The following is a 25,244-nucleotide window of genomic DNA, read 5'->3' as shown; positions in this document are numbered from 1 at the left end:
CAAGTGAGTTACATACATAATTAATATATCTTCCTTTTTTTTATGTAAAAAAATTATTTTCATAGTAATGGCCACAAACTGCAATGAAAGGGAAAAACCAACATTGAAAAGAAAATTCATTTCTCTAAAATAAAAATTTAAATCATGGATCGGCTGAAAAATGGAGAAAAACCAGGAGTTGTTGCAAGGACTTTGCAACATTTAAATGAATCAACAATTAGAACAATCAAACAAAATGAACATGAAATCCGAGAAACTGTTTATTGCTGGGTCAACGGTAAGTGAAAGCGCATTGCGCGTGTTTGCAATATTCTAATGGGAAAAATGGAGAAATCTTTAATATTTTGGATTGAAGACTGCACTCAAAAGAAAATTCCTTTGGATGGAAATCTTATTAAAACAAAAACCATTGAACAGCTAGTGCAGACCAGCTATTAAATGTGGAAGAATCTGGATTATATTGAGAAAAAATGCAAAAGCGCACCCTACATTTCGAAAAATGAAAGATCAGCTTCTGTATTCAAAGTTTCCAAACGTGGAATGATTTTGCTGTTTTTGTACTAATGAATCAGGTGATTACATGACAAACCAATGTCTATTAACTGATTCTCAAATCTTTGAGCTATGAAAAATTAAAATATACACTTTATTTATTTTGCCTAAAACATTTGTGCATTACAGGCAATGAAGTTTCGTTAAAATTTGTAATTTTTATACTATGTATTTGTTTCATAGTTTATGCTTTCTTAACTTACACGAATTACCTGAATTAAATAAAAATATATTTTTTGTTGGATGTCATTGTTGTTTATATAATTTAAAAAAAAAAATGATTTCTGAACATAACCTTAGTTTTTCTATGTGATTCGAGTCTCGCATAATACGATTTATATAACGCGGAATTTCTATGGAACCTAACATCCGCGTTATATGAGGATTACCTGTATATTCATTCCATGTGAATCATTTTTGTAACCATATCTGGTAAATAAAGGAAAGAAAAAAAAAAAAAAAAAAAATAGAAATCATGCTTTAAAAGTAAATAGAGTTCATTTAGAAAGTACAAAAAAAAAAAAGATTTAAAAAATGACAGATATTAATGATGTGGATACATATTATTCCTTCTGTATACTTTCATTAGTTACATGCTTACATTATCATTTCTTTAATGCCATGAGAAGTGTAAATTCAAATCAAAATTAAATAAATAAAAAAAAGAGAACAATGGGCAACATATAAAAGTATAACTCTTGGCCTTATTATTATTCTGAAGTCTAATAAACATATCTTTTTTATAGCTGTATAATAAGAGAGACACATTTTCAGCAGATGTAAATAAGACATGTCACTAGCTGGCTTCTAGGACAATTATCTTCTGGACCCCCCCCCCCCATCAATAACCCCATGTTTAACCTCCCCGGACATTAACTCCCTGTGCAAAAAAAATCCAGACAATGAACCCTCCCATTTGAAATATCAGTAGATGAAATTAAATATGACAAAAAACAAATAAAAAAAAAAGTTTTAAAGTTGCAATAACAAAAAATAAATAGAATGCAGAATAACAATTTAATCTTTTTCAGGTGTTATCTTTGAATGCACAATCAAAGGGACTGATGACATTTCTAGGACCAGGTAAATTTGTTAATAATATTTACCTGTAGTTTCTTTAATCCAAATTATATATCAAAACAAGTCCATGCGGTTAGCCTAGTGGCTGTGCGCTTCGCAACCATATGCCTGGGGAAGGGGTTTCCTCGGTTCGATTCCCGTCGGAGACATGAGGAGCTGAAGGATCTTCCTCAGCCATAGCCAAGTTAGCCAGTCCTGGGCGTGGACAGCAGGTTTTTTTCCCCCAGTTTATCCTGGGGTTTTTCATCCCGCAAGCAGGCAAACCGTGAACATACAGCCATAGGACATATAGATGAAGACAGAAGAGTGCCATCTGTCTTAATTCACTGCCATTAGACATTCATGGCTCAGCCATAAGTGACCCAACTGTCCATCAAGGACTATGGGAGAGGAGAGGATAGGATATGTCAAAACAAGACTAATTTTTCCTGGAATTTTAACAGTTATGACCATCATGAAGCGATTTACGATTAGCAATCTCCGCAAACAAATAATATTCAATCTGTTTCATCTTATTACTGTAAACTTGTAAACATTATAGTTAAATATTTGTATATAAGTAACTTACATTTGTGAATTATTGTAGTCTTGATAATAACACTGAGCGTGTCAAAACTGTTGTCGAAGTGAAATTGAAAACAAAATATTTTATTTCAATCTATTATAATATTTATAAAATATCTTTGACTATCCATGATGGAATTTGTAAAATCGAATAAAGGAAAGGAGAAAGTGATTTTTGAAGGTTATGTTTAAAAAAAAATAAAAAAAAAGAAGAAGACAAATGGTGTTGTATCATTTGAGTGTGAAAGAAGGTGCCAGTCGAACGAGCGAATGTAAAGCTAAAATTAAACTCCGTGGAGAAGAGCTTGTAGGACGGTTAAATGATCATTCTCATGGTCCAGATCCAGCACAAACAAGAAGTTCTCAAAGTAGATCAACAAATTAAAAGACTGGCAGAAGACACTGAAGAAGCACTGCAGTAAATTATCACCCAATCTCTTTCAATGATAAGTGAAGATGCAAAAGCCAAGTTGCCGACAGTTCATCATTTACATCGCAATGTCAGACATCACTCTCAAGCTGTCAATATTACATGTTCCGCCGAATGTTAGTGAAATCGATATTCCAGATTGTTACAAAGTTACACATGATGGCCAAGATTTTCTTCTGTTTGATTCCGGTCCAGACAATAACAACAGAATGTTAATCTTTGGAACAGGTGACAATCTCAGACTCTTGGAAATAACATCTCATGGTTTCTGGATGAGACTTTCAAAACTGCTGCTGCGCTTTTTTTTTTTTTTTTTTTTTTTCAACTGTATACCATTCATGCACTAGTTAATGGATGAACCATTCCGTGTGTTTATGCATTACTGCAAAACAAAACTCAGGATACATATATTAAACTGTCTGAGACATTAACTATGCTGAATGTCAATTTGAAGCCAATCAGCATCATGATCGATTTTGAATTGGCAGTTATAAACAGTTTAGAAAGAAGTTTCCCAGACAATGAAATTAAAGGATGTTTCTTTCGTCTAAGTCAGAACATCTACTGGAAAAGTCAAGAGAATGTTTTGCAACAATATTACTAAGAAGATTCTGACTTTGCACTGAAATTAAGAATGATGCCAGCTCTTGCATTTGTTCCAACAGATGAAGTTGTTGGTGCTTTTGAAGAATTGTATGAATTTCTACTTCTAGAAAGCTTGCCAGTTGCAGATTATTTCGAAGATTCTTACATTGGAAGACCACAACACTATGGATGACAGCAACCAACTTATGCCATATGTGGAATATGTACCAATGATCCGAAGATGAGTTACCAAAAACAAATAATTCAGTAGAAGGATGGCAGAGAAGTTTCCAGTCCAATGTCAGAAGTTTCCATCCCACCATTTGGAAATTTATTGGATTTCTCCAAAGAGAACAAGCATTACAACAAGTTTACTGCACTCAAATGTTGGACAGTCATCCATCATAAACTCCAAGAAAGAAGTATGCTGATTCAAATGCATGGATTCTAACCATAGTTTGCAGCTACTGTGATCAAAGCATTATGGACTATCTACATGGGATAGCACAGAACCTTTCTTTTTAAGTATCAATGCATAATTACTAATATTAAACTATGTTTCCTGTAAAAGATTCAATATTTTAAATGAATTAATTTTTCTCTCTGTCTATATCCTAAAATGTGCATATTAGGTGTTAGTATAATTTAAAATTTTTATACATATTTTGTTGTCTCAAATAAATTTCTGTTAAAATTTTTATTTTGTCAAATTTATTTTGTTATATAATTTTCTGTATCGTTTGTTGTGTCAATGAAATTTTATTTAAAGAGTCTTTATTTTTATATGGAGGTTATTGTCCAGGGGTTAGTTGTGCTGTTATGCACTAGCCGTTTTACCAAGGATCTGTGTCTTTGTCTTTAAGACAGCATGATTAGGACAAAGGAGCATCTTTGAAAATGGAATGCTGACAAGCTATTTTCAAACCAAAACTTCACCATATTAAAAACAGAATACTATTACACTGAACATAAAAGCATAAACAAAGTAAAAATATTTCACATCCATCTTCTCTAAACTTACTTCATTATTGCTTATTTGGAACATTTCTCTAATATATGAATAGAAATTAAAACCAATCATAATTAAAAAAAAACTGAAGTGTTGTAATTATCAAATCATCAATTTGTCAATAAGCAGTCTACATACACAAAACAAATGAATTTCACCAATATCGAGGTTATCATACTTCAAGTGGTGAAATACAGAACTAGGCTGTTCCAAAATTTGCATTTTGGTTATTTGAAATAATTGAGGTTTGGATAAGACAGAGTTCACTATGTTTGGATTTAAAATAGTGTTTTCTTCTGTGAAAACCATATCCAAAGAAGCATAATCTATTTAAGCAAAAATACTTGTTCACAATTTGAACAAAAAACATCCCAACTGAAAATACATTTTCTGAGCATGAAAATATCAGTATAGTTTGTACACGTGCATTTTTTAACTCAATTCCACTAGAGCTGCCCCCCCTCCTGCCTCCAATGTGGGCCACTTTTTCTGGATATCAATTTTCTCATGTCTACCAAGATATAAATTTAACTAACATGATGTACCTCACAATAAACATGACAGATAACACAAATTATACAGAGTGTTCACATTGGACCTCCCTAGTTTCTACTACTTAAGTGTATGGACCATGGTGTCGAAATTGTACAAATGAGAAAGAACACTCACCAAGTTTTTAAAAATAAAAAAAAAATAAAAATAAAAATTCTGAATGAAACTTGTAGAGTCTCTCTGGAATGTTTGAACACCCAAACCTTATGTATTCCTGCATTTCAATTTTTTACCGTTCTTTGAAACTAGGGAAGGGAAGTCTAATGTGGACACCCTGTGTGCGTGTAATTTCATTTTCTTATTAAAACGATTAAATTTTTATCACTCACATTAAATCTGCATCCTTAGAAGAAACAAAGATCCAGGTTTCATCAGTGCACCTTTCATTTTCAATAATTTTTTCAATTGCCTTTCCAACGAGTCCAGTACCACCTGTTACTAAAATAACTTTTCCCATATGTAAATATCTGAATAAAAAGAGTTATTACTAAATATTTTCACTTTACAGGTGATGTTTTTAAAATAAATTGAATGAAGAAAATAAAAAATATCCAAAACTAAAACTGAAATTAATTCAGTATTAAATGTATGTAATGAATATATAAAATTATATGAATTTAAAAACTATTTCTTCAAGACTCACAGAATAATAATTCTATAGGACGTATAAAATAATATATATACAATAACCAAAACTGAATACCAGTTTTCCAGTGCTGGAAATAACAGTTCAGGTATTTGTATTTGCTGTTTCTTCCAGCAAACTGTTGTTACTAGAAACCATCTACCTGCCAACTAAAATATAAGATCACCCTCCTCATCTCTTACAAATTTGCCTAACCAGTTCTCCTTCCAAATGTAACTGTTGGTTCTCCTCTTGGAAATCCCAAACATAACCACATTTATTTTCCTTGCTATAGAACATTATTCTTTTTAGTCTTGTATCCTTAATCCTGTGTATTGGTGCCACGATCTCTATAATTTCTACTCTTTCTTACCATGATCTGATCCAAATACCTGCCAATCAAATAACAGGAATAATTCCAGTTGGAAAGAATTCCCTATTCCAATTTCACTATTCCAAACCTCTGATCATTATCAGAGCTTTAGTTGTTCGCAATGAGCATATCAAACACAGTAAAAGCAAAAGTTTTTTTTTATTTTTTTTAAATGAAGTGAATAAGGATTAATTGATTTAAAAAATATATATTTATTGCCTCCAATAACATTCATCAGCATGAAGAGAATAATAAAACATTCAAACCGACAAGTAATACAGCATGCTTTTATTACTCAAATCTGTCACAGTTATGTGAGCATGTGTTGCACGAAGAGTATACAGAGCAGGTCAGAAAAGTGACTCATTTGTAAGGATGCAAAAGTACAGTTTGAGCAAATATTAACAAATCAGGCCAAGAAAAATCCTAGAGAGACTTTTTAAAATGTGGCAAGTACAAGAAGAATGATTATAGTAAGAAGATGTTAATAGATGAAAAAAAAAAAGAAAAGAAAAAAGGAAGATTGGTAACTGCAACAAAAGACATGGCTGAGGTATTCAGTCAACAATTCATCAGTGTGAAATCATGAAATAATCTAGCATACAGGGAGAGAGAAAAAATGTGGAAGTCTCTATCCAAGGATTTTGATAGAGACTTCCACACAAGAAGTTGGTAACTAAACTGGAACAGATAGAATTGGATACTGGATTAGTGAGTTGGATAAGTGACTGGCTGTCAGGCAGGTATCGCAAGATGTGTATGGAGAGCAGAAGTGAAACAGAAACATCAATAGTCATGTGAAGAAGGGGGGGGGATCTGTTTTGGACCATTATTGTTTAACTTATATATTAATGATATCAGGGCAGGTTTAACCAGAGAATGCAACTGTTTTCAAATGGTGCAAAATTGGGGAGAGCAATTAGGCAATCAGATATAATCTGTAAAAGAAGCTGAATACAATGAATGGGTGTGCAAGTGTGAAAATTGTCATTTCAGTGATGCAAAGTGTAAGGTCCTGAAATTAGGCGGGCAGTAATGGGATGCAAAGTATACACTTGTTGAGAATAATTTTAAGGGATAGAGGAGAAGACAGATCCGAGAGTGGAAGTGGACTCTGATATGCAGAAATAAAAAGGTTATGGTTCTACTGTATAACTTAATCAGACTTCATATGGATTACTGTGAACAGATTTTGTCTGGTTTTCATCATCATGCATATCAAGGAATTAGGCCTAGCATGGCCTGTTCCGGCCTTAGAAGTCATCGTTGAATCGTTTAATAGTGATGACAATACATTAGAAAGGGTCCAAAAAAGATTAAGATGGTAAATGGTATTTGGAATGGAATATGAAGACAGAATGAAAAAATGCAATTTGCAAAACCTCATGAAAAGGAGGAGGAGAGGGAATATGACAGACATATAAGTTGGTAAGGGCTATTACTGGGTTAATGTGGAAGAAATATTTCATAGAATGGAGAAGCAGTTATAAAAAGAGACCATCACTAGAAACTGTACAAGGAAGTGAGAAGCAAGTTCTTTGCATGAATTATAGTTGTCAAGTGGAATGCACTGCTTGGCAGTGTGGTGAATACAGATACATGCTAAATGAGTTTAAAGCATAGCTTGATGAGCTTTATATGTAATTGTGCAAACCCGAGCCATTTGACTATATGGAAGTCTGGTATTAATAATGATATTAAATCCTATCTACAGTTATCCTGAAGGCACTACTCTCCATCTCTCTCTTCTTCATTCAATAAATCTTATAGTGCTCAAACGTTCCAAGCCTCAAGCTTAATTTTCCATAACCAGCACCTTAAACATTTTCTCCTTGCCATTCTTCAGTGGGATGACAACAGTCTTCTTAATCTCAATGTTACCAAAACCTAGTCCTGTTTTATTTCTCACAATAAAGACCTGTGTCATCATAGGTAAGGATTTAGTATTATTTCCAGGCCTCCATAGATTCCAGACTGTGTAAGGTCAAACACTTACAGACTACAGTAATTATCATACCTTGTCTTCAAGACAATCAATGCATTCCACTCATTCACCACCATTTGAGCAAACAATCTTCTTTTTGCTTTCTTACTCAAATGAAATTTGTATGGTTTCCAGGAATATGTATTACATATTCCCATCACATTTAACTTCCTAACATCACTTATCCTAATTTAGCATCATCAGCAAACAACTGAATCTCTCCTTTCACATCCTGAACTATATCATTAATATATAAAATTATAATATATAAAATAGTCATCTCAGAACAGAACCCTGTGGTACTCTGAACCCCAATACACAACCTGCTGGCTATTTTTAGTCAACTATCTCTGTAACCAAACTATCATATGAGTATCCATCCCGATCCTGCTCAATTTCAACAGGAGTTTATCATGTTGTACATGATCAACTGGTTTAGCAAAATCTACATAAATCACTGTATAAGCATCTCCTCTTTAGCAACCTGATTATATTACAAAATGTAATCAAGTTGCTAAAGCATCACTCCTCCTTTTAGAAACCATGCTGCCCTCTCAAAAGATTTCCATTCTCATCAATCCAGGTTTGTATTCTCTATCTAACACCTTCACCACTACCTGATAGACACACTGGTTTAAAGGTTGATGCTGTTCACTTGGATTCTTTCTTATGTAGTGGCACTATTCTTCCTTCTTCCACTCTTCTGAGACTGTTTTTGCACATTCTTGATTTGTTCAAGAATGTGCAAAAGAACAAGCTCTTTTGCACATTCCTATAATATACCTAGTGATATCCCATATAGTTCCAGTCTTGTTAACATCAAGATCACTTAATATTCTAAACATTTCTTATTTGTCAGTCTTCTATCCTCCTTCCTATTGCTGTTCAATACTACTAATCCTCTGCACAAGAAATTAATGAAACACTCGATGAATATTTCTGCTGTAACTTCAGTAATGTGACTCATGTTTCATCTCTAGCAAACTAAAGTCTGTCTTCCATATTCACTCTTTCTTCTAATAGCAACATTAACTGTAGAATTTTCTTTCTTCACTCCTCATCTTTCTAGCCTTCCCCCCCCCCTCCACACGAGAGGTACAAGAACCTATAGCACATCAGTGCTATGTGTGAAGTGTTGATGAGGGTTGAGGAAAAAAAAAAACTATTGACATTCTTCTTAAAGAGCTGTAAGTTGAAATTGTTGGGAAACACATCATGAGGAAGGTCATTCCAGAGGACAGAAGCAGATAGAATAAATGAGGAATAGGAGATGCAGGTTCAATGAGTTTGCAGTTGTACTGTAAAGGGATGTTGGACAGCAGCTGCTTGTTTTAACAGGCCTAACAGCAAGTGGAGAAATGATTTTTGCCAATTAACTGAAGCAGTGATCATGGAAGTACCTGTGGAAGAGACACAGCCGAAGCATTGCATCTGTGAGATAGAGGTTGAAGTGAGCCTGTGCAGATAGGGTCATCTATGAACCTTGTTCCTCTAGACAGCATCAAGAATTTTTAAGGAGGTTTTAGGTGCACCACCGCAAATGTGTGTTTGGGAAGATTTGGAATTTATATAGGGTTAGTAGCTGGGTAGGTGTAAAATAGCTTCTCGAGTGGAAAAGAATGCCTAGTTTTTTAGAAGCTGAGGAAGATATTGATGTGATGTGCTTGTGTCAAGAAGTTGGAGGAAAATATCAGCATATGATTTGTACCTGCATTAGCCTGCATATCATTTGTACTACATTCACTATTCCTGAATTTCATCATGCTCATATCACTTATGTTATTCACACACTCAACTGTTTCTTTCACCAGATCACTCACTCACATCTTCATTACTTACTGCTGGTTCACAGTATCTCTTCACCACCAGATAAGCACTCATTCTTCTAGTTACATTCAATTTACTATCACCCTCAGTCACTGATAAGTCAATACACATCAATTTCATATTCAAGTCACACTTTGCACACCCTTTCCATCTGCCTTAAAATCCATAACTTATCTGCATAATGCAACAAATACATATAGCACACTGCACATTTCACAAAATGACTAAAATTTAAATTTAACTCTTTCATAGACAATGCCACTGCCATCTTGTTTTCGTGTCCATCAATATACCCTGCTTTAAGTTTAAAGACTTTATAAGCAATCTCAAACAAACAAGTCCCAACACTACAAATCCACAATTTCTATAGTAACTCTTAAAAAAATAAATCCACAGCTAATTAGTCAAAAAAAAGTTATCTGAACTTAGAGCAATGCATGTCTTCCAGCAAAGTACACCTAATGCCCTCCAGCGATGTAAAATCTTTCTTGTGGGAAATAAATAGGAGTATGTCAGATTTCTCTTCAACTGAATTATGCTTCTAGTATTTCATGGTATATCACATCCAATGCTTATACGTTCTCTAATCTGTGTCCTTTTTCATTTAACACCTCACCTGTACTGCTAACCCTATATAAAACTGCCCAATTTTAGACTGCTGCTCTCACATTTTGGAAAGTGTTTAGTACATCATTCCCAATCTGATTCCCTCCCATCTAACACACACCAATTACTTTCTCAGATGTTCTGGTTTTGCTTCATGCTTTTTCTATAAAAGGTATATTCATGGGCACTATTTGGCTGGAAAAAAAAAAAAAAAAAAAAAAAAAAAAACCTATGAAAAACCCATCACTTCTATCACTTCTAAGTTGGTGTTTCCCAAAGTGCGGTACATGCACCCCTGGGATATGCAAAAGGTCATTTGGGGATACATTTTTTAAATTCCGATTACTTTTTTTTTCTTTTATACTTTTATTGCCTCATTGTAGTAGATACGTGATGGTCTATTATACAACTAATTTTTCACTAACTAAAAAATCTAGGAAGTTTTAAACAAAGCATGTTTCTTGGCATGTATTGACTGACCTTAGGACTGCAGCATGATCTTCTTCCAACTATGTTATTATTATTATTTTCATGACACCTCCAAGGAGTCCGAAGACTCGTCGCGGGAAGACACCTATTGTACAACTCTTCGTCTCCACCACTACACCCAACTTCTATTACCAATCATCTACATCAGCACCATCTACCGCCCATCACCACCACAGCTAGTATTTTTTGTCTGTAAACTGCATGTTCTGAAGGGCCGATTTGTCTGTATGTGGGATGAAAAACCCGAGTTTCTGGGAGAAAAAACCCTGCTGCCTCCGTATGAGATCGGCTAACTCACCATCAATTGAAAAAGTCCATATAAAGATTCCTTCTGTCATGATGAGATTGAACTTAGGCCTTTTCCAATTGAAGGGCGCAACGTACCGTCGTGCTTCCAATTGCACTACGGAGGTGCGATGTAATTCAAGTTGTTTGCATTAAAAGTTTAAATTCAAATAGTTTGAACTATGCACTTAGAAACTGAGGCAAAGCCCCCAACATATGCGCAAAAATAACAAATAAAGAACTGGATTTCACCAAACTAACTTCTTCCTAACAGAAATTATTTCATCTGTCTTTTTATTATTATTATTGAAAATTTAAAGTTTATAATTTTTGCTTCTATTGTATGCATACTGGATTCCTATAACTAAAAATTCAATAATAATAATTTCATTTAAGTATATTCAATTCAATAGAATAAACTTTCAGTTTATTCTATGAAATGTATATATCCTGAGAAATATAACAAAAAAGCTGTCTCCCTAGAAACTGTTGCATCCCTTTTCTGGTCATTCAATCCTTCCATCATCAACAGATACTCTAAACGTCAAATGCATTTAAATGCAAACCTAGACTGGCGTTTTGTGAGTGTTGGTTCTTAATTTTGAATATGACTTATCAATTACTTCCTTGTGGCCAGGGATCCTAAAATTCTCCCTGGGTCACGGACTCTAACAAATTTATTTGTTCTGTGCCAGTTAGAGTTGTCTATCTTAATAAACTGTGGACCCTTTCCTGATCTAGATAACTATCCTGCTTGACTCTAATCAGGCAGGATGGTGTCCGAATTTTTGGGAGATTGCAGTTGTGCCCTTTTCTAGCCTTAATATTACTTAATCACTCTTTCCCCTTTTTGTCACGGTAAATATTTCGGTGAGCGGCAATGTCGTTCTCAAACACAATTCGATGACCAGGATTCAACTATAAACATAAATGTTTTATTTTACACTATCAGTATACATGAAACATAAATCAATCAATTCGTTAATTCCCTTAAATTAGATTAAACACTTTAAGTAGCATTACATGACAATTTTGGAATATGACATATCTATTATCTTCTAAGAGAGAGCATGTACATAGATATATACTAAGAATTGTCTAGATCTTTAGGGAGACAGCTAAGGTAACATACGAATACACACACAAATTTAATTGCAAGGATCACATAACATGGCTCTTCGGACTACCAGTCCAACGTCCCTAAAAGTTTCACTAACTGACAAAATAGTCTCAGTCTTCCTTTCTGCAAATGTGCTTAAACTGAAATTTTCATTCAATGCTCCCTCTTGAACTTTAGATAGGTCAAAATTACTTTACCATTTCTTGCAGCATACAGTCTCACTCAATCACCACATGCATATCCTGGTTGGACCTTTGTTTACTCTGCAGATTGCTTTCCCATCTCATGGATTGACACACACTGGATTTTTGTCGTCATTGGGAAACATCCGAGGTGCTTGTCTGGAACTTCTGTACCCTACAGAAGGGACATCACGGTTAGAGTTTAATTTTGGATCCCAGCCTAATTTCCGTTCGGTCTGCACTTGGAGGTCTTTTTTGTCGGACCTCCTTCTCACATCATACCTCTTTCACCTTCTTTCCCCACTCTCCCAATTTTCCGACCATCAACTCCCTTTTTCTTCTGCAGCTTACAGTCACGGTCGCATCGAAGACTTTCATCTCGAACCCATGAGAGAGAGAGCTCCTCCCAGAGAATTTGCGAAATCTTGCTTGTAGGTTCAACAATGGGTTTATCAAGGTCATGACCTTGTGGCTCCTAGTCATCACTGTGGCATGCACAGTTTCATAGAATCTGTCCTTGGGTTGATTGTCAACATTTCCCTTTTTTCTTGCGACTTACACATATTATTCTTCTGTTTGCGCGTATTATTCTCCACTTCCAATTTACACACATACATTTTCCTTTTAATTCACACATTAATATTTTACAATGTTTCCTCTCCATTGGGTGAATAGATATATACTTAATAGACAATTATATGATACACTTCACCTCCTTTCCTTATTTCTTTATTTAGGCTCCGTTCTTGTTAGATCCTGAACAAGGGTCTGTCTAGCAGAGGCAGGCCTCATTCATGATCTAACACTATAGCACATTTTTTTTTTCATCCAAGTCATCCCAAGAATTCATAAAATGAAAATACTCATTTTAATTTCTCATGCCACTCCATTATTTCACAGGCAATAACTGCTTTTCTCCTCAATGCATTACTGTCTTATTTGCTAGCATATTCATGGTCTTCCAATTCTCACTCTACATTCACTGCTAACATCATATGATGCCTCATTAAAAATCTTTCACTACCTAAATTACCCATTTTCCCTATGACAATCTTTTTCATTCTATTCTTCTTATCACTGCTCGATTATGTTCTTATAAACTTTTGCTCGTGTTAAAAAAAAAGCATTAATGATCTTTCACATTTCTAATCCATGAATTCCCTACAGCACAGTATCTTCTTCTCTTCCTAATACCACCTTTCTCTTGCTCCCATTTTCCTATTTGCTCATTATTTGGTGTACCAGTCTCATCCCATTCATGTTAGGCTCAATGGCCTTCAGCAGTAATTATAAGCAGTAATCTGTCAAATTACTTGGCAGATTATTGTTTATAATAATAATTATTATTATTATTTAGGACTCCAAGGAGTCAAAAGACTTATTGTGAGAGGTTCTTCCTAGGAAACACGTCTATCAAGACTCATTGTGGGAGGTCCCTCCTAGGAAACACAAAGTCTATCATACCACTCCTTAAACTAACTGACCGTTCTCGCTCTCACACTCTATCAGGCAATGCATTCCACGGTTCAACCACCCTTATAGGGAATTTAATCTTACCTGCATTGCTTATTTATGTAAACTGTGTATGTGTCCTTTTGGCTAGTTGACCTGTTTTCTTGGATGAAAAACCCCTACTGTCCACTCCTAAGACCAGCTAACTTAGCTATGGCTGAGGAAAATCCTTCAACTCCTCACATAACTGACAAGAATTGAACCTGAACCTAGGACACTCCTTCCCCAGGCATATGGTTGTGAAGCACACAGCCACTAGGCTAACCGCGCAGTCGTCGTGAGCAGATAGGACTAATAGGAGCAAGAGAAAGGCGGTATTAGGAAGAGAAGAAGATACTGTGCTGTAGGGAATTCATGGATTAGAAATGTGAAAGAACCATTAATGCTTTTTTTTAACACTTGTCAGGATGTACCTTCTTCAAACGTTCAATTATTCTGGAAGGCTTCATGGCCTCATTAGAGAAGACCCTTTCACATAATAGGCACATTGGCAGCTGCTGGTTTGTTGGTGCTGGTATGCATCTATATTTTAGGTATTCAATGCTATACTGCCTACATTTCTTCTTTGACGTGCAAGGTAAAAGAAGGAAAAAGGAAGATGAGATGAGACATCCTGACAAGATAAATAAGAATTTATCTTTCTTTCAATCTCTCCGAGACAAATTTCAAAAGCAATGATCTTTCTGATATCATTGCAGAGTTTTTTGAAGAGAAATAGGTTTTGCTCAGTGATGAACTCAAAGCTATCAGGCATGATGTTGCTTATTTATCAGATATATTTACAAAATTTAATGAAATTAATTTGCAGCTGCAAGGCAATGATATCAATCTAATCAAGGCCAAATCTTCTATCTCAACATTTATTTCAAAGTTAAACTTGTTGAAGTGAAACCTAAGCCATCATGAGCCCTGCCAATTTCCTAGCCTGTCCGAGTTAGATGGAAAGCATAAGGTGCAAACTGATGACCTGCAAGTTTACTGTGACATTTGAATATGAAGATATAACTGAGCGATTTAAGGTTCTACTTTCGTTGGAAGTTCCAGATTGGGTAATAAATCCATTTTCCAATACCGAGGTAGTGGGAGCCAGGGAGGAAGAACTAATTGAGCTAAAAAATGACTTTGAACTGAAGCCAAAATTTAAGAAATCTTATCAAGAGTTTTGGTTGCAGAAAGAGATCGCTGCTCGCTATTGGGTGTGGTTAAGAAGCTCCTTGTTCCATTTCTAACATCATATTTGGTGGTACGTGGTTTTAGTGTGGTCATGCAACTTCTTTCGAAACAAAGAAATAGATTCCAGATGACTCAACATGGAGATTTAAGACTCCTGCTAAGTGATATTAAACCAGACAGGGAAAAAACTGGTATCACTCCATGAAGCCCATCCATCACATTAAGGATTTTCTGAACATTGAAGTCAATAGTTGCTATTGAATAGCATTATAATACAATGTTTTATTAGATTTTAATATAAAGTTGCTATTAAAGTTAAATGTTTTTTTGGATTTAAAATAAATGTGAATTGTAAATTAATAATTTGTTTTAAAAATGTTAATACCGTTCCTTGTGGGCTGTGTGAATTGTTTTTATGAATGTAGATGTAGGGTGGAGTCCGGCAAGGAAGGGGGGGCACTGACGATGAGTTTATGGAGTCGAGGGAGAAGTGGCTCGAAAAAGTTTGGGAACAACTGCTTTAGATATTGATGGTACTCTTGGCATTTCTTCATTTGGAGAAACAAATTTAATTTATTTATTTATTTTATTTTTAAAGCTGGTCCTGTTATGCTCTTGCTTTAAATTTTTCTCTACATTTTACCTGTCATGCCAGCAAACAAACATCATGGCTTGATGTCTGTTTAATATGAATTTTTGTTTAATATGATACTGCACTTATTGTTTCCTGTTAATTTTATTATTTTACTTCTAATACCGTTGTGCTATCTCCATGGTATAGTGTCATGTGATTGACACCTCTGCCAGCTACATCAATCATGTGCTGCTTATATTTCTTGGTTATTGGAAGGCTGCAGTTGTTTTATACTCATTCCAGTTGAACAATCATATGTATAATAATAACAAATGTGTATTCTCTCATTCCACCAAAATAATTTCTTTACTAATTCTAGTAATAAAGATTTTAAAAGATGAGGATGAATTCACTGAATGTCTGGATTTTGTCAATGTGTTTTAATTTAAACTCTTAAAATATTCTTCCATAATTTCTAATTTTTCATATGTGCTTGTTTCAGGACTAAATTAACTGCTTCTTGCTCAATTCTGTGTCTGGATGATCTACAATTGTTTCAAATCTATACTACAATATTATCATTTTACCTGTTCTTTTATTTAATCTCAAATGTGCATAATACTTAATGCTATTTTAAAAGTTAAATTTTATAACATCCTCACAGGTCTTTGCTGGAGGCACATAACAAATACACAACAGTAAGCAACAGAAATGGAAGTAAACAATTTTAATGGAAATATGTACTAGATATAATTAAAAATCATCACAGCATACACATGTAATAAAAAATATATAGAGTTTTATTCAATGACTCCAATATCTTTCATTCCATTTTATGTGATGCAGGTAAAATTCTTAGCATTCAAATAGTTTTAAACCACTCAAAAGATGAGGTAGTGTGAGCTCTGAGACAACAGCACCTACATTCAAAACATGAATCATAATGAGTCAAAGCGTGCATACACACATCTTAGATATCCAAGTAGCTGCTAAAGTATATAATTACCAGGGTGAATATTCTGGGTGTGCTAGGTGTGCGGTGCTCATCCACCAAATAGCAATATCACCAATAACTGTAATATTTTTGCATTTGTTCCTATTAAAGATTCCCTTAACTGTTGCCAGACATCACGTGATTTCTATAAGTAAACACAATATATTAATGCTTCATGAAGAGGGCACTTTTTGATTCATAAACATTGCATCCCATCTGCATGTTCAAAATACATACACCTTTGAGCCCTTTGAAAATATGTACAGATGATGCAGCAAGTCAAATTCTTAGTGCTCTAGTAGTTTTAAACTGCTCAAAAGGCAGAGTGCGTTCTGAGGCAACAGCACCTAGAGGTTGTGATTAGTTATTGTGTCAACCAATTCAACTGAACGTTATCATTTGACACAAGTTGTTGTTTTTGTTTTCTGAGTTTCATCTGTTTTGTGTGCGTGAAGTGATGTGGTAGGCAAGTTTTTATATATAATATAGACAAGTTTTTAATTTGAGAAATTTTTTTTGTCCATATTTACAATGGGAAACAGTATTGTAGTCGAAGGAGGTAAGCCTCTTCTTTCAAATTTTACACCTTTGAGTAATTCAAATATATCAACATAATAAAGTATAATCCTTCATTATTGTTTTCTGATATACACTATCTTAAAACAAACACATTCTCTCCCACTCTGCGCAGATTTGGTTACAATTAATTGATAAATTAAAGTATTCAAAGTTATCCTACAAAAATTTCATTAGACCAATTAAGATGAACACTGATGTGCTATCACTTATTGGACTGGTTATTACTGATATTATTAAAATGTGTCCAAATTCACATCGAGAGAAGAGGCAAGAAATAAGAAAAGTCTCATTGACTATGTTATTGTCGATAGTGATGTTTTCTCCTGGAACACATTAGCAGAGCTAATCTCAGGTGGCATGGTTACTTAAACAGAATGAGAGAGAGGAATAATCAGCAAAACAAGTGTTCTCTGCCAGGTTGGTAGGAAAAAGACCAAAGGAAGACCAAGATATAGATGGATTGATACAGTAAAAAGTGCCTTAGAAGATAGAAATATAAGATCTGATAATATTGGAGTCTTGACAGGTAACAGACTGATTTGGAGGAAAATTGTAGATAGGAAGTTAGTAATGATGTAAATTTTTCATGTAGTACTATCTTATCCTGTACACCCCTTGAAGGTACATGGCAGGAATTTGATAATAACGACAATGGGGAAACAGTACTGTAGTCGAAGAAAGTAAGCCTCGTCCTCTTCATCCAAATTTTAAACCTTTGAGTAATTCAAATATATCAACATAATAAAATATTCTCCTTAATTAGTTTTCTGATATACAGTATCTTAAAACAAACACATTCTCTCCCACTCTGCGCAGATTTGGTTGCAATTAATTGATAAATCAAAGTATTCAAAGTTATCCTACAATTAATTTCATTAGACCAATTAAGATGAACACTAATGTACTATGCACTCTTAAAACTTCATACATCGATAAAAATGCAATCATGCGGTGAAAACTGACGTGAATTTTGTACGGCGGATTGCACAAGGCGGGTTTCGTAAAGCGGGCTCCGCGGAGCCTTAGCACTCCAAAACTGAATGGCATAATCCACGACAGCACCCAACCGAAATGGGCTCGCGACGCCACTGATTACCCTATTAGAAATCAAAGGAACAAATGTAAAAGTTGTGCAGATGAAAAATAAAGGGGACATGTGTTTTAGTATGCATTATATAATTTTATTATTTCAGCCAACACTCTAAATATGTAAGGCAAAACCATATTTTCTATTACTATTTTTAAACAAGCATTATATGGAAGCCAATGTCACCATTATTCCCTTTGGTGATATTGTAAAATTATCCTCTAGTACTTACTCATGTAACAAAAAAAATATATATATATAGAATTTTATTCTATAACTTCAATACGTTTCATCCATCTTGAATGCGCCACCGGTGAAATTGAAAATTCGCGGGTAGGCAAGGCGCCGCTAGCCACGTACGCAATGTATTAATGGTTCTGGACGGTTTTCATAAGCATGTTAATAAACGAAAATTGCCTGTCTCAGGTCAAAACATACACAAGCATACTAACCATGCACTTAATAAATTCACCGCCTAAGTTATCATATATCTCGTAAGTGCAAGCTATCCACAAAGAATATAACATCCAACTTTGAGCTGACAAGTAAAAATTTTCTAATTTGGTACTATTGATAATAATTATTACATATTTTTGCATATGTGTACCTAATTTTCAGAAAAAATTCTAAATCGAAACTCACTCTTGCAAACGGAAAAAGCAAAAACAGTTATTTACAACAAAAGAAACGTTTAACAGTCTCTCAAACGACTTCAAATTATTTCACGAACTTTCACGTTTTCTGAAAATTAACACGAGCGACAACACCTCCTTACGTAAAAGTAATTTCTCAAATGATATGATACAGAGAATATATATATATGAATATATACAGTTTTAATTTAAATGTGTGTGTATGAAGTATCGCGAGTTGCAAGTAGAAGTTGAACGTATTTGTCAAAAGAAAACGAAAGTTGTTCCCATAATAACAGGTGCTTTAGTCGCCCAAAACACTGAAAAAACATCTAGAAGCACTCAGTTAGATGGATTAAAATCCGGGAAGTTGCAAAAGGCCGCCTTGTATGACACCATTCATATTCAGAAGGTATATCCACAATTCATAGGCCCTTGGGTAGGGCTCGAATTAGTGGAATATAACCAGCTTTTTACTTAAGGCTGAGGAAGCAAATCAAGCTTGGATGAATATATATATATATATATATATATATATATATATATATATATATATATATATATATATATATATATATATATATATATATATATATATATATATATATATATATATATATATATATTTCTCTGTTTGCTTACTTGGGAAATGAATGGAGTAAAACCAGATTTAAAATGGCTGGGCATCTTTAACATATATTATACCCAAGGTAAAAACTTTCTACATATATATACATATATTATTATTATTATTATTATTATTATTATTATTATTATTATTATTATTATTATTATTATTTTAACGGTGTCTCTATGGAGTCAAAAGACTGATCGCGGGAGACCCGTTGACACGCTAACCATTATTTACACAATACCTGTCATACCTCCTTAAATTCATTCACAGTTGAAGCATTCACAACCACCTCTAGCAAAGCATTCCACCCATTCACAACCCTTCAAGTAACAAATCTAGTCCTAACACCCTTGTTAACCACACTCTTACAAAATCTCCAGGGATGGTCCCATCGTTCTCTCACTTCCTGCACCGGTCTTAAAAATATCATCAGTATCAATCCTGTAAAATCCCTTTAACAATTTAAATACCTCTATCATATCTCCTCTCCTACGTCTATCAGCTAGATTTTTGGAGCCCACAGATCATCAATCTATCCTCATAGGAAACATCCCACAGACCTGCAACAATCTTTGTAACCTGCCTCTGAATCCTCTCCACCACTTACGCAACACCAAGAAATCCTGGCGACCAGATCTGTGCACAATAGTCCAAATGCAGCCTTATTAATGCCTTATAGAGTGCAACAATAACCTCTCTATCCCTGCTTGTTAATGTGTTCCTCAACAACCATGTAATTTGATGTGATGTTTTGGCAATCTTTGCAATATGACCTTTAAATTTTGTCCACAATAACTCCCAAGTCTCTTGTCTCATCAACGTCTTGCAGTTCAGTTCCGTTAATATAGTAAACAGCATGCGATGTCATCCTCCCGAAGTGCATCACCTTACACTTAGCCATGTTGAACTTACAGCCATTTACTTTAGTCAATACCGTCAGCCTATTTAAGTCATCCTATAAGATATTTACATCATTTGAATTGATTATCGTTCTTCCCAATTTTGCATCATCAGCAAACAAGTGTATATTTCCATTCAAGGTATTTCCAATATCATCGATGTGCAAATTAAACAATAGAGGACCAAATACCGAGCCCTGAGGTACACACCTAGTCACTTGCCTTTTCCTGGACTGAGCTCCTCCGTAAACCACTCTTTGATATCTGTCCTTCAGATATCAAAGAGTGGTATCTTCGGATTTATACCCATTTGCTCTAATTTATGTAACAGAGTTCCATGTGGAATCCTGTCTAAAGCCTTTGCAAACTCAAGCAGTATCACTGAGTAAGGATTTCCTTTATCTAACTCCACTGTTACTTTATTATAGAAAGTAAGCAAATTACTTAGGCAAGACCTACCCTTCACAAAACCATGTTGCCCCTTATAAAGTATCATATTGCTGTCCACCCAGTCCTGAATTCTAATTTTTACCTATATATATATATATATATATATATATATATATATATATATATATATAAATGTTCATTATTTACTCGGTAGAACTGTATATAAAAAAGGAAATTAAATGACTTTGTACCGAGAATGACCAGTTTATTGTTAAGATACAACTAGTTTCGTGAAATACAACTTCCTCGAGTATCATAGGCAAAGAATAAAATAAAAAATAACAGACACATGAAAAAATACATTAACAGATCTAGTATAAAACACACAAGTACATTTAAAAAAAGGAATGCTTGCTAGAGTTCCAATTGAAGCTGGCTACGTGCGTGAGCTGGTATTCGTGCGACAGTATTGGACAGTGGTATTGTGTGCATCAGAAATATTATAGCTAAGGCTGTTATTAATATGAGACGAATCAAGCGATATTTCTCTAGATTCAATTATTCTTCTTTCCAGTTCATCATAGCACACATGGATAGAGGTTTTTTGCCAGTCAACAAGGTGTTGGCCTTCATCCGAGTTGATGGAGAAGAGAACGTGGCTAGAGAGAGCTCTGGCTCTGGTTCTGTTGTAAGAAATGTCTCTTTGATGTTCTTACATGCGTAAAAGGATGGATTTAGCAGTTTGGCCGTAATATGATTGGCCACAATGACACAAAATCTTATAGACTCCTGGATACTGAGTAGGAAGATGTTTGATTTTAGGTCTGATTAGTATGGAGCGAGGTTTAGGGAACATAGTGAAGCAAGTTGTAATGTTGAATTTCTGAAGTATTTTTGATAGTTTCGGGGAGAGAGAACTGATGTATGGTAATGAAATAAAACCTCTTGTTGGAGAAGAATCTTCAAGAGCATTTGAGCGGTGAACAGAGAGAAATTTATTAATCTTTTTAAGAGAGAATCCATTGTTAACGAAAGACTTTTTAAGAAAATTGAGTTCATGTTCAATTTCTGTTTCATCTGTTAATAAAGATCTGGCACGATCTGCCAGGGTTGAAATAATACCAAATTTTTGTGGAGGGTAGTGATGGGAAGAAGCATGAAGGTATCTGTCTGTGTGAGTGGATTTCTAAAAATGGAGATTTTGATGTTCTCAGCGCATCTTGTAAGTTTTAAGTCCAGAAAGGGAAGACATTCGTCGGATTCTGGTTCACAAGGGAAGTTGATTTTTTGACGAAACTTGTTGAGGTGGTCCAGAAAAAGGTTGAGGTTGTTGATACCGTGTTCCCTGTTGAGAAATACATCGTCAATGTAACGATACCAAACTTTAGGTTTAAGAGGTGAGGAATTAATAGATTTTTCTTCAAAATCTTTAAGAAATATGCCAGCAAGAATCGGAGAGAGCGGGCTGCCCATAGCTAAACCTGAGTTTTGTTTATAAATATTTTTATCGTATTTGAAGTATCCTGAGTTCACACAGTGAGAAAGTAAGGAGAAAAATTTCTTGGATAATTTCCTCTGGAGAAGGTATAGAACTACTTGAGTAGGGACATTCGTGAAGAGGGGAAACAATATAGAAACTTCCCATTAAATCTGATGTGTTGAGTTTGATGTCTTTAATTTTTGAGACAAAATCAGCTGAATTTTTTACATGAGAAAAGGAAGTACCACAAAGGTTTTTTAAAAAGGATGCGACGTATTTTGAGAGGTTGTAAGTAGGGGAGTTTATGCCTTCAACGATAGGTCTAAGATGAGAGTTTAATTTATGGATCTTAGGGAGTCCATATAACCTAGGGATTAGAGGATGAAACGACCTAAGGGAAAGACTGCACAATAGGACCAACAATTTACTGAAAACCACCTCAGAGTTACCAAGAAACATCCGTCTTTCCCTTTAATAATCTAAAAAGGATATAAACCAGATCAGGTCATAGTGAAGCCCGTATTAATCCTGAAAATGTTGTATTTAACAAATCTCATATTTTAACGGATGCGGAAACGGACATTCTTAGCAAAGATCTCAATTTCATTCCCTCACCAAACTTTATCCCTAAAGAATCTCTTCTTACAAAAATAGAAAACGCAAGTTCACTCATTCCTATTCATATGACGAAATTTCTTCGCATTGAATAAATTTTCATTATCAATAATGCTAAACTTCTAACAGATAATATTTCTCTGGCTGAAAGACAAGCCCTAAAAAATATAAAACGGAACAGTAACATTATTATTTTACCTGCGGATAAAGGCAATTCCACGGTCATCCTCAACTCTGAAGATTACCACAAAAAAATGCTTCAATTACTTGAAGATAATTCAACATATTCAATTCTTCAGGAAGATCCGACAAGAGAATTACATAACCGTACAAACAACGACTACGAGTGAACTTCCTCATAATGTTCGCTTCTCTTTACGCTCTCTACATCCTCTTATCCCACGCATCTATGGAGTTCCCAAAATATATAAAGCAAACATCCCTCTTCGCCCAATTGTGGAAGGAATTGACTCACCTACGTATAAACTTTTCAAATATCTAGCAAGGTACCTCAAGTGTTTCTCCAATAAATCTTCATCTTTCATCAAAAACACCTCAGTTTTTGTTTCTCATATAAAAGATATTTCCATCAATGAAAATGACATTCTAGCAAGTTTTGACATTATATCTTTATTTACTAACGTTCCTACAGACGATATACTTACATTACTAAAGGACAAATTATCCAAAAGAATGTTTGCTTTTTATTAAAACATTGCATTCATTCTGGTTACTTCAGATATCAGGACTCCGTTTACCAACAAAAACAAGGCCTGGCAATGGGCAATCCTTTGTCCCCAGTTCTAGCTAACATCTTCCTTCAAGATTTTGAAACAAAAGCCATATCTTCCTTCTCATTTAAACCAAAAGTTTGGAAACGATATGTTGATGATATTTTTATTATTTGGAATCACAGGCACACATATCTCATAGATTTTCTTAATCATCTAAACATCCAACATCCTAATATAAACTTTGCTGCTGATCTAGAAAATAATAACTCCTTAACTTTCCTGGATGTCATGCTTACACGATGCTCTGAAAGATTAAAAATCTCTATATAAAAAAACCTACTCATACCAATAGATATCTGCACATATTCTTTTTCATCATTTTCCACCACAAAAACTTTGAACTTTATCTACCTTAGGACACAGAGCACGCTCTCTCTTCAATGAACCAGATGAACTACAAAAAGAAATAAATCACCTCACTCTTATCTTTAAACAAAATGGATACTCTAAAAAGAGATTAAGAAATTTCTTCTGGATCCTCCTAGGCAGTGCACAACAGAAACTGTTAATTTTAAAGGTAGCATATACATTCCATACATCAGCACAGTCTCTAAAAAATTAGCTAAAGTCCTTAAAAAATACAATATCAGGACGTTCTTCACCACACTTCCTAAAATCCGTTCTCTAATCCAAAATTTAAGCCATCTAAAGCCTACTCATCCCAACTTAAAATATCCAGGTGTATATAAATGTATATAAATTATGGTGCGATTGCAGTATCCCGTATTTTGGACAATCTATCAAATCTATTGAATAAAGTATGGAAGAGCATAAGAGAGACATCTCATACAAAAGATCTCATGCAAATAATCCTAATGATGATCAACAAAGCCACTCCGTTTGCTGGGATAGATCAGAAAATATGTTTTGCTGTGATGATAAGTTTGAGAGAAAAATTGTAGAATCAAGGGAAATCATGCTGAACCCTGTCCACTTAAACAACAATTTGAGTTATAACATTCCAGATAGCCATGCTGCAGTTATTCAATATTGGCGTTCACGTGGGCCTGCACGCACACTTGCAATAAACAATGGCACGCCTGTTAGAACAACTTGAAAAAATACAACGTTTTTCATGAATCAATTATGTGCGACAATTTTTACCTGTAATTTCCAGTTGTTTTAGATACTTCAATTTTTATTACTATTCCTTTCCTTTATGAAAACCTGAGGAAGGCTGTTATAAGCCGAAACTAGTAGCATTATTCTCATTAAAATCTTTATGAGTTATCTCGGTGTTTAAAATCATTAAATCTTTGTTTTTAAAATGTATCACAAAATCAAATCAACTAGCGCCATTTATTCCCTAATAGGGAGTAGGCGTGGCAACCGAGTAAAAGCCTATTATAATATATATATATATATATGAAAAAGTTTTAATGACTGTTACCGAGAGATAAAAAGATGACAAATATATTTAAAAAGATACTACTAGTTTACTAGTTTCGTTGAATAGATCAACATCCTCAGGAATCACAATCAAAGAAATATATAAAAAATTACAGAGACTTAAAATTGTAATAACAACAAGTATAAAAAGACAGTAGCGTGTTTGAAAAACAAATGCGAGTGAGTTCCAAACAAACGTATACTACGCGCTATCGCGAGTGCGCCAGTA

General features: G+C 34.4%; 1 protein-coding gene across 5 annotated transcripts in view; it reads right to left on the bottom strand.

Annotated features, from left to right (window-relative positions):
* Gmer (GDP-L-fucose synthase-like protein) overlaps positions 1-18,926 on the bottom strand; it is a 135,889-nt gene extending 116,963 nt beyond the window's left edge. For 2 of the 5 annotated variants that reach the window (XM_090404896.1, XM_090404900.1), the window contains exons 1-2: positions 18,825-18,926; positions 5,102-5,239 (exon numbers count right to left, since the gene is read on the bottom strand). In XM_090404896.1, the coding sequence (XP_090261022.1) occupies positions 5,102-5,229 (128 nt within the window). In that variant the 5' untranslated portion in view covers positions 5,230-5,239; positions 18,825-18,926. The other 3 variants (XM_090404899.1, XM_090404897.1, XM_090404898.1) reach the window with 3 other exon arrangements.
* Between the last annotated feature and the right edge of the window lie 6,318 nt (positions 18,927-25,244).

This window comes from Typopeltis vanoorti, chromosome 15 (genome assembly GCF_054136105.1).
Source record: "Typopeltis vanoorti isolate ZY-2024b chromosome 15, IOZ_Tvanoo_1.0, whole genome shotgun sequence".
Classification (NCBI taxonomy): Eukaryota; Metazoa; Arthropoda; class Arachnida; order Uropygi; family Thelyphonidae; genus Typopeltis; species Typopeltis vanoorti.
The sequence above is the reverse complement of the archived record's forward strand: the minus strand, read 5'-3'. Positions and strand labels throughout refer to the sequence as shown.